Source organism: Tasmannia lanceolata, unplaced genomic scaffold, assembly GCF_043159265.1.
Source record: "Tasmannia lanceolata isolate RefF3 unplaced genomic scaffold, GAP_Taslan_0.1 ptg000012l, whole genome shotgun sequence".
NCBI classification, from domain to species: domain Eukaryota; kingdom Viridiplantae; phylum Streptophyta; class Magnoliopsida; order Canellales; family Winteraceae; genus Tasmannia; species Tasmannia lanceolata.
Window position 1 is genome coordinate 35,974,785 of NW_027518689.1, and position 10,901 is coordinate 35,985,685.

The 10,901-nt window shown below is 49.1% G+C and overlaps 1 protein-coding gene across 1 annotated transcript; it reads right to left on the minus strand.

Moving 5' to 3' along the window:
- Positions 1 to 940: 940 nt before the first annotated feature.
- On the minus strand, positions 941 to 2,379 carry LOC143888762 (uncharacterized). The gene is made up of 2 exons (XM_077393174.1): positions 2,047 to 2,379; positions 941 to 1,959 (listed from the first exon to the last, which is right to left on the minus strand). The coding sequence occupies exons 1-2, from the start codon at positions 2,321 to 2,323 to the stop codon at positions 941 to 943; spliced, it is 1,296 nt and encodes a 431-aa protein (XP_077249289.1). The 5' UTR covers positions 2,324 to 2,379.
- Between the last annotated feature and the right edge of the window lie 8,522 nt (positions 2,380 to 10,901).

Below are 10,901 nucleotides of genomic sequence, written 5' to 3' on the forward strand. Positions count from 1 at the left end.
AGAACTGCTGTAATCATCCAAATTCTGTAATGAATAAAATAAGTTTCCCAAATGATTGTCCTTCTTTGAGCAACTCATTTAGACATCAGTATATAGCAGCAGTGGTGCACTCCGGCTCATCCTAGTGGCTTGGAGATCAGTTCCAGCCAGGACGCCCGCAGTGGAAACCACCTTCAAATATTTCCTAAGTGTTTGAGTACCAAGCTTCCAGCTCGGCTCTCGCAGACTTAGGACGAGCAGCAGTGGTGCACTCCGGCTCATCCTAGTGGCTTGGAGATCAGTTCCAGCCAGGACGCCCGCAGTGGAAACCACCTCCAAATATTTCCTAAGTGTTTGAGTACCAAGCATCCAGCTCGGTTCTCGCAGACTTAGGACGAGCAGCAGTGGTGCACTCCGGCTCATCCTATTGGCTTGGAGATCAGTTCCAGCCAGGACGCCCGCAGTGGAAACCACCTTCAAATATTTCCTAAGTGTTTGAGTACCAAGCTTCCAGCTCGGCTCTCGCAGACTTAGGACGAGCAGCAGTGGTGCACTCCGGCTCATCTTAGTGGCTTGGAGATCAGTTCCAGCCAGGACGCCCGCAGTGGAAACCACCTCCAAATATTTCCTAAGTGTTTGAGTACCAAGCTTCCAGTTCGGTTCTCTCAGACTTAGGACGAGCAGCAGTGGTGCACTCCGGCTCATCCTAGTGGCTTGGAGATCAGTTCCAGCCAGGATGCCCGTAGTGGAAACCAACTTCAAATATTCCCAGCTCGGTTCTCGATGCAGCACAGAAATAATACGTACAAAAAAATAAGAATGCTGTACAGACAGTTTAACAAAAAAATGTATTTGTATTCAGTATTCATATTCGCATTACAAAATTGCTCTCTTCGCCGAGCTGGCTTACAAAGAATAGGTGTTACCGACTGTGCAAACAAAAAAGAAAGAAGGCTGCTGCTCAGCCCTCCTCGTCGGCCACCACCTCGGTGACGACCCCTGCGGTAGTGAGGGCTGCGAGCTCGCCACCCTCCGCCGAGGAGACGGCGGCCACAGTCACCTCCGCATCCACCTCAATAGGCCGGGAGGAGTCCGGTTCGTCTTCCTCCTCATCTTCCTCATCCTCTGGAGGTGCATACGGGACGGTTAGCCCGTCCAAGGAGATGTCGGGGTGAATCCTCTTCACCTGCTCGGAGCAGAGAAGGAAACCCGCCCTGTAGGCCTGGAGGCCTAAGTCGAAGTGCTGGGCCTCCTTCCTCTCCTCAGTTTCCTTCACGGCCTTCTCCACGGCCGCCTTTTCCTTCCTTCCGGCCCTCTCAGCCGCACTCAGGAGATCCTGCACGGCCTGGTTTTTGACCCTCTGCAGTTCGTCCTGTAAGCTGTTGAGCTCGGCCTCTTTGATCTGGACGGCTTCATTGAGCTCGCCGTTCTCCTTCTGGAGCTGGGCCTTTTCGGACTCGATCCTTGTGATCGTCTCAGAGAAGAGATATCGCTTCTTGGCCATATCCCTTGAGTACACCTGGAGTTGATAGAGGGCGGAGCTGATTGCCGCTTCGCAGGTCTCCGGCACCTCTTTTTCGACTGCTAGCCGGTCGCGGGCAAGGACACCCTTGTACATCAACTCTGCGGCCACCCGGGTATCCCCCAGGCCGGTGTCCGTTTTCTGCACGGCCCAGTTCGGGCGGAAGACGTTGTCGCCTCCAACCGATGCCGTAGCCGGCATACCCAGTACTGCCCCGCCGTGCTTTGACCCCGTCGCCGCTCCGGACTTGGAGCTCTGACCCGTGGTGTCTGCCCGGCTCGATAGGGCAAGCTTATGCGTCGCCCGGCTGCTTTTAAGAGGCTTAGCCAGCGCGACCATCGGCGGGGTCGACTCCGGCACCTTCCTCTTCTTGCCCTTTGTTTGGGGCTGCTCCTGCGCTGGGGACGCGCCCGAAGACTGCTTGATTCTGTCCAAAAGGGACATCTGCTTCACCATTTCTGCAAAAGAGAACGGAGCGCAGTCAGCAATATGAAAGTTGAAAAATACTTCAGAAAAATAAATGCTATCCTATAGTGTCTACGTACGTGCCGGCGTCGCACGGCTGACCCCGAGTGCGACCAGCTCGGCCTCTTCTTCGAACTCTGAGCAGTGAACTGGACCTCGCTTGAGCTCTTCTTTGATCAGAGCGAAGGTCATATGGTCATAGTCTTCGAGAGCTGGTTTTTTACTAAGGCGGCGAGTGTCCGGCGTTCTCCATTGTAATGAGAACGGCCACTGCGAGCCCGGCGCGGTGTCCTTTACATAGAAGAACCTGTTCTTCCATGTGTGAATGGAAGAAGGTATCCCAGTGATCATTTTCATTTCAGGCCTCTGGCTAATGTAGATCCAGCCGCCGTCCTTATGCCTCTTCAGGTGCGCACACATCCGGAAGACGGGCACGGTGGGGTTCCTACGGAGCCGGACTTCAAGAAGGTACAAGAAGCCGATCAGTGTCCTCCAAGAGTTCGGGACGACCTGTGTAACTGCCAGCCCGTAGTAATTCAGTGCATCCGCAAAGAAGGGGTGGAAGGGGAGCCTAAGCCCGGCCCGGAAGGCCTCCTCATACACGCAGAGGTCTGCGCTTTCGTTGCTGGCCCGATCCCCTTCGACAGCCGCCCTCAGAATGTACCGGCTAGGAATACAGTATTTGTCCCTGACGATCTGAAGCCTGTTCGGCCACAGATGGTTCACCTCGTATAGGGCCCCGATGTTATACTGCGGGTTGGCTTCCATCTGTGCCTCCGCTATCACCTCGACTGGCATGCGCGACGATTGAGGGACTGCCGCTTCGACGTCCTCATCATCGTCGCTGGTTTCTACCCGATCCGGTCCGTCCCCACAGGCCGGGATTGTGTCTAAGTCCACACTCATTTCCTCACCGCTCTCCTCGTCTATTATGATCACTAGCTCTTCGCCCTCAACACCGGCCTCCACTATAGGTGAGGCCGGAACCGCCCTCTCCGATGCCTCGGACCCCGATGCGGTACTGGTCGAACCGGACTCCTTTGAACTGGAGTCCGTCTCCGAACTAGTGCTAGACATAAAAAGGAAAAAAAGAAAAGAAAGGCTAAAAGCTAAAAAAGATTACCGAACTGGAGTGTTGGACGAGGACCTCCGGGCTCACTGATCCGAAGCGGGCAGAAAACTTGAGCAGCCGAACAGAAGAGGAGGAGAGTAAAAGATGAAAAGTAAGAAATGAAGAGTAAACTCCTGTATTTATAGAGAAGCTGGGAAGAGCGGGAAAAATCCCGCCCATTTCCGCCAGCCGGAGTGCGCCACGTCGCCTTCCGCATTAAATGCGCCGCTCGCATTAAATGCGCCGCTCGCATTAAATGCGCCGCCTGCATTAAATACGAGGCACAGGTCCCAAAGCGCCAGAAGACAAAAGACCTGTCCGGCTTTCCGGACAGGATATGGTGCATTCGAAAGACAAAGACCTGTCCGGCTGTCCGGACAGGATATGGCGCGTTCGCTAGGCGACAAAAGCGCTAGGCGACAAAAGACCTGTCCGGCTGTCCGGACAGGATAATTCAAAAGACAAAGACCTGTCCGGCTGTCCGGACAGGATATGGCGCGTTCGCTAGGCGACAAAAGCGCTAGGCGACAAAAGACCTGTCCGGCTGTCCGGACAGGATAATTCAAAAGACAAAGACCTGTCCGGCTGTCCGGACAGGATATGGCGCGTTCGCTAGGCGACAAAAGCGCTAGGCGACAAAAGACCTGTCCGGCTGTCCGGACAGGATAATTCGAAAGACAAAGACCTGTCCGGCTGTCCGGACAGGATATGGCGCGTTCGCTAGGCGACAAAAGCGCTAGGCGACAAAAGACCTGTCCGGCTGTCCGGACAGGATATGGCGCGTTCGCTAGGCGACAAAAGCGCTAGGCGATAAAAGACCTGTCCGGCTGTCCGGACAGGATAATTCGAAAGACAAAGACCTGTCCGGCTGTCCGGACAGGATATGGCGCGTTCGCTAGGCGACAAAAGCGCTAGGCGACAAAAGACCTGTCCGGCTGTCCGGACAGGATAATTCAAAAGACAAAGACCTGTCCGGCTGTCCGGACAGGATATGGCGCGTTCGCTAGGCGACAAAAGCGCTAGGCGACAAAAGACCTGTCCGGCTGTCCGGACAGGATAATTCAAAAGACAAAGACCTGTCCGGCTGTCCGGACAGGATATGGCGCGTTCGCTAGGCGACAAAAGCGCTAGGCGACAAAAGACCTGTCCGGCTGTCCGGACAGGATATGGCGCGTTCGCTAGGCGACAAAAGCGCTAGGCGACAAAAGACCTGTCCGGCTGTCCGGACAGGATAATTCAAAAGACAAAGACCTGTCCGGCTGTCCGGACAGGATATGGCGCGTTCGCTAGGCGACAAAAGCGCTAGGCGACAAAAGACCTGTCCGGCTGTCCGGACAGGATATGGCGCGTTCGCTAGGCGACAAAAGCGCTAGGCGACAAAAGACCTGTCCGGCTGTCCGGACAGGATAATTCAAAAGACAAAGACCTGTCCGGCTGTCCGGACAGGATATGGCGCGTTCGCTAGGCGACAAAAGCGCTAGGCGACAAAAGACCTGTCCGGCTGTCCGGACAGGATAATTCGAAAGACAAAGACCTGTCCGGCTGTCCGGACAGGATATGGCGCGTTCGCTAGGCGACAAAAGCGCTAGGCGACAAAAGACCTGTCCGGCTGTCCGGACAGGATAATTCAAAAGACAAAGACCTGTCCGGCTGTCCGGACAGGATATGGCGCGTTCGCTAGGCGACAAAAGCGCTAGGCGACAAAAGACCTGTCCGGCTGTCCGGACAGGATATGGCGTGTTCGCTAGGCGACAAAAGCGCTAGGCGACAAAAGACCTGTCCGGCTGTCCGGACAGGATAATTCAAAAGACAAAGACCTGTCCGGCTGTCCGGACAGGATATGGCGCGTTCGCTAGGCGACAAAAGCGCTAGGCGACAAAAGACCTGTCCGGCTGTCCGGACAGGATATGGCGCGTTCGCTAGGCGACAAAAGCGCTAGGCGACAAAAGACCTGTCCGGCTGTCCGGACAGGATAATTCAAAAGACAAAGACATGTCCGGCTGTCCGGACAGGATATGGCGCGTTCGCTAGGCGACAAAAGCGCTAGGCGACAAAAGACCTGTCCGGCTGTCCGGACAGGATAATTCGAAAGACAAAGACCTGTCCGGCTGTCCGGACAGGATATGGCGCGTTCGCTAGGCGACAAAAGCGCTAGGCGACAAAAGACCTGTCCGGCTGTCCGGACAGGATAATTCAAAAGACAAAGACCTGTCCGGCTGTCCGGACAGGATATGGCGCGTTCGCTAGGCGACAAAAGCGCTAGGCGACAAAAGACCTGTCCGGCTGTCCGGACAGGATAATTCAAAAGACAAAGACCTGTCCGGCTGTCCGGACAGGATATGGCGCGTTCGCTAGACGACAAAAGCGCTAGAGGACAAAAGACCTGTCCGGCTGTCCGGACAGGATAATTCAGGAGACAAAAGACCTGTCCGGCTGTCCGGACAGGATATGGCGCGTTCGCTAGGCGACAAAAGCGCTAGGCGACAAAAGGTTTCACCAGCAAAGACCTGCCCGGCTGGCCGTTCACAGCCTTAGCCGAGCAGGACCACATGACTTCCTGAACCAAGGACGTCCAGGACCCCTGGCCGCCCAGGCCTCTGGTCAAAAATTCAGCCGTGCTGGATAGTCGAATGCCTTCTGCCCGGCCGTACTCCTTCAGGCCAAGCGCCAAGGCCAGGCCAGGGCGCCAGGAGTCTCCTGTCCAGCCACTATTTCTCCTAGCTGAGTCTGAGCCCGGCCTTAGCTGCCTGGAGGTCTTAAGGCCGGCCCGACGCTGTCTTTACCTTCTCTTTGCTTCTTCTAGCCACTTTCATGGCTTGAAGAACCAGGGGGCAACTGATAGGGTCCGGACTCAGCACTGAGGGAATCCGGACTCAGCACTGAGGGAATCCGGACTCAGCAATCCGGACTCAGCACTGAGGGGTCCGAACTCAGCATCCAATTAGCTTCTGGCACGTGGCCCTCACAAGGACCGTTGGAAGGCCAACACCTGTCTCCACTAGGTGTGACACCTGGACCAATCAGGGACCTCCACCTGCCCTCCTTAGGTATGAAACCTGGTCCATACAGAGGCCACCACCTGGCTCAAAACTACCACCTGTCCTAGACAGGTGGCTCAGAATCACTATAAATAGCCTTCACTTGTGCTAAGGTGAGGGTCCTGAAAATCTGAGAACCAAAACTCTAAGCTTTTTGCTCTGACATTGCTCTACACTCCTGCTCATACTGACTTGAGTGTCGAAGCGCCCGTCCGGAGTATCACTCCGGGTTGGTCCTCTGACCCTTTTCTTTCTTGTCTGTACTCTGTGCAGCGCAGGACTCAACCAGCCATTCAGCCGTGGCTCGTTAGCCCGGACCACCCAGCCCTACCATAACCTGTTACCGATTTTAGGCCTAACACTCAGTTTTAGTAATTTCACACTGGCTTCCTATGGATTTATGTTGAGAAACTTCGTTTTGGTTATCCGGAAGAAGTTTCCTTACCAGCATTCAGTTCAATGTGTATACTTTTCTTTTCAACGTGTTAGAGGTTTTGGCATCACGACTAGTCAACTCATATATTGGTGCCTTTTTGTACTTAAGATGTCAAGAAAGCCATTATTGTTTATGAGCCTCAATCTTTAATTCATCCTCTCCTAATGAATCCCATGCTACTCATGAGCATGGTCTTAAATTTCGGATTTCCGTTGAGGCCGAAACCAAAATTTGGCGAAATACGAAATTTTGGATTTTGGTTGAGACTGAAACTGGAATTTTGGTCATTTTGGCCGAAATTTCGAGAATTGAATTTTTTAAAATAATATGATATTTTTCTAAAATTTAGATAATTTCGGCCTAAATTTTGTAATGAAGAAATTTTTATTTTATTTTATTGTGTACCGGATTTCTGCCTAAATTTTGTGATTTTGGCTGAAATTTTTGTTTTGGCGAGGGCGGAAATACATAGCGAAACCGAAATTTAAAACCATGCTCATGAGTTGTCACCAAGTCAGAGTAAAAGCTAAGAAAATATTTTATTATCCTCAGCTATCACCAAAGACAAAAAAAAAACCCTTCAAACTAAGCTTTCAAAATTGATAAGTAATTCATAATGACCGATTCTGCAAGCACTGATAGTGCCACTGTGAGAGAAACCCATCAAGGGATTTGCTAGGGACCATCTCAGAACCGCATTTCGGGTTTTGTGTTGCATGTGAGAGCAGCCACCAAAGACGAATTAAAAGAATGAGACAAAATCTGTTGAAAAAGTGAGCCGGTTAGCTGCTCTCACATGCAACAGATGGCCCCAAAATGCCCTTCTACGATGGTCCCTAGCAATTCCTTTTAGTAATTCTAGCGAGAAAAGGAGGTGGAGCAGTGATGTTCTTTGATTTCTCTTCTAGCGGTGTAATGTGATTCTCTGATCCGAATCGGTTAAATACAAAGCCCGTTTATTCCATAAAAAACTTGGGCCTTGCAAGCCAATTTCGCAAAAGCCATTCCGCAGCTGGCTTTTGCATGTGAGAACAGCCACCTCATATGAATTAAATGAAATAAGACAAAATCTGCCAAACAGTCAACCTGTGTGTCTGTTCTCAAATGCAAAAACCAGCTACGAAAATGACTTCCCACGAAATTGGGTAGCAAATCCGTAAAAACTATTTCATTTTTTAATTAAATAAACTCAACTCAACTCAGCTCAACTAAGCCTTTGTCCCAAACTAGTTGGGATCGGCTAATGATTCCTTTCCGTTTTCATATTTGGTTGCCTTTTAGCTGTAGAGCTTTTTTAATCCCGCTCTTGTAATGATTGCTTGTGTGGTGAATTTTTTTAATCCCACTCTTGTAATGATTGTCTTTTCATCCCATCCCAAAATAATCCTAGGAACCAAAAATAAGCTTGAGAAGAATTTTTTTCTTCCCAACAGTTCAAGCAATCAAACAAAGTGTTTTTTTTTTTCTCACCATAGTCCGGTCAACCAAACATGGGATTTTTACTTTACCGGGATACTTCTATGACTTTTTTTTCCCACCAATCTCCTTGGATTTTTTTCTCCCACATAAATCCCAGGAACCAAAAAAAACCCGGCAACCAAACAGAAAATTTTCATGCGCGGCTCAAACTGACTTAGTCAAAAATTTTCATTTTTGAAATTAAATACAATTTTTAAATAGTGGGTTATACAAGCCCATTTTCACACATAATTTTCCATTAAAAACAATTTCATTTTGGGCAAATGATTAAAAAAATGCAAAGTTTTATGGAAATTGTTAATAAAGGATAGTGATTTGAAAATTATAAAATAAGGGGTGTGAGGTGAGAGAAAATGTGTTTCAAGACAAATATACGTCTCCTACTTCTTTTTTCCCTCCATTATTTCACCTATCCCTATACACTATTACCTTCTCACCTACCGCCTTCTTCCTCAAGGCATTTTTAACATGGAAAACTCCATGAGAGAGTTTTGAAGGTTGCCATTTACCTACCACCTTCTTCTTCCTCAAGGCTTCATGGAAGGTTTTTGAAGCTTGCCATTGCCATTGTAGTTTTGGAAAAAAACTCCATTGCCAACGTTTCCAAGCTCCATTGCCAATGTTTCCAAGCTCTATTACCATTGTAGTGTTGAAAAAAAAAACTCCATTTGCAACGTGAGAAAGGTCCATTGCCATTGTACTTTTGGAAAAAAGCCCATTGCCAACGTGATATAGCTCCATTGCCATTGTAGATTGGAAAAAAAATCTCCATTGCTTATTTGGGTGCTAAACATAGCTTCGATTAGGTTTAACATCTTCTCTTCATGTTTTCATATTTTTTGTGCTTTGGTTTTTTCACCCTATTTATGAGACTCTTTGTTTGGTTGCAATGTTTATCTTGACCTCTCTCTATCTCTCTCTATGCATACAATCATGTTTGGTTACATGTTAGAATCTAGTGGTTCCGGGGTATAAAATGTGGTTCCAAAGTGGTTCCGGGGTAGAAAATGTGGTTCCCTAGTGGTTCCGAGGTATAAAATATGGTTCTGTAGTGGTTCCAAGGTAGAAAATCTGGTTCCCTAGTGGTTCCGGGGTATAAAATGTGGTTCCCTAGTGGTTCCGAGGTATAAATTATGGTTCTCTAGTGGTTCCGGGGTATAAAATGTGGTTCCCTAGTGGTTCCGGGGTAGAAAATGTGGTTCCCTAGTGGTTGCGGGTTATAAAATGTGGTTTCCTAGTGGTTTCAGAGTAGAAAATGTGGTTCCGTAGAGGTTCCGAGGTATAAAATGTGGTTCCGTAGTGGTTCCGGGGTAGAAAATGTGGTTCCCTAGTAGTTCCGGGGTATAAAATGTGGTTCCCTAGTGGTTCCGGGGTATAAAATGTGGTTCCCTACTGATTCCGGAGTAGAAAATGTGGTTCCATAGTGGTTTCGGGGTATAAAATGTGGTTCCCTAGTGGTTCCGGAGTAGAAAATGTGGTTCCCTAGTGGTTTTGGGGTATAAAATGTGGTTCCATAGTGGTTCTGGGGTATAAAATGTGGTTCCCTATTAGTTCCGGGGTATAAAATGTGGTTCCCTACTGGTTCCGGAGTAGAAAATGTTGTTCCCTAGTGGTTTCGGGGTATAAAGTATAAAATGTGGTTCCCTAGTGGTTCCGGAGTAGAAAATGTGGTTCCCTAGTGGTTTTGAGGTATAAAATGTGGTTCCGTAGTGGTTCTGGGGTATAAAATGTGGTTCCATAGTGGTTCCGGGGTGGAAATGTGGTTCCCTAGTGTTTCCAGCGTATAAAATGTGGTTCCGTAATAGTTCCAGGGTATAAAATATGGTTCCCTAGTAGTTCCGGGGTATAAAATGTGGTTGCCTAGTGGTTTTGGGGTATAAAATGTGGTTCCGTAATGGTTCCGGAGTATAGAATGTGTTTCCGTAGTGGTTCCGAGGTATAAAATGTGGTTCCCTAGTGGTTCCCGGGTATAAAATGTGGTTCCCTAGTGGATCCGGGGTAGAAAATGTGGTTCCCTAGTGGTCATGGAGTAGAAAATGTGGTTCCCTAGTGGTTCCGGAGTAGAAAATGTGGTTCCTTAGTGGTTCCGAGGTATAAAATGTGTTTCCCTAGTGGTTCCGGGGTAGAAAATGTGGTTCCCTAGTGGTTCCGAGGCATAAAATGTGGTTCGATAGTGGTTCGAGGGTATAAAATGTGGTTCCCTAGTGTTCCGAGGTATAAAATGTGGTTCCGTAATGGTTCTCGGGTATAAAATGTGGTTCCGTAGTGGTTTCGAGGTATAAAATGTGGTTCCCTAGTGGTTCCGGGGTATAAAATGTAGTTCCCTAGTGGTTCCGGGGTATAAAATTTGGTTCCATAGTGGTTCCGGGGTAGAAAATGTGGTTCTCACGTCGGGCCTGTACGGGCCGGGTCGACCCGCGTGTCATCCGGATTTTTGCCGTATTTTTTAAGATGTTTTTGGAAAATGTTATCCGCACTACCGACACTCCTCACTTTATTAAAAGTACGGTATGGCCCGCACCATAGGATGATCCAAACCGTCCATTAGATGGGCCACAGCCTAAATAGGTTGTGCCCCAAAAAGCATTTCCGTAGGTTTATCCTAACCCTCTGATTAGAATGTTAGAGGGTTGGTCCTAACCCTCTATAGATCGGAGGGTTAGGATCAACCTATGTAAATGATTTTTGGGACACAACCAATTTAGGCTGTGGCCCATCTAATTGACGCTTTGGATCATCCTATGGGGGGCCATACCGTACTTTTAATTAAACGAGGAGTGCCCTCATCAAAATACAGTAGTGTGGATAGCATTTCCCTTTTTTTGTATGGGAATTTGCTAGCCACCTTTGCCGAGGCAACTTCTCGGCTTG

Excerpts from the sequence above, each read along its gene's own strand:
- LOC143888762 (XM_077393174.1), bottom strand. The coding sequence starts at position 2,323 with ATGAAAATGATCACTGGGATACCTTCTTCCATTCACACATGGAAGAAC. Across the intron at positions 1,960-2,046 it reads CAGCCGTGCGACGCCGGCAC|AAATGGTGAAGCAGATGTCC; the intron begins GTACGTAGACAC and ends TCTCTTTTGCAG.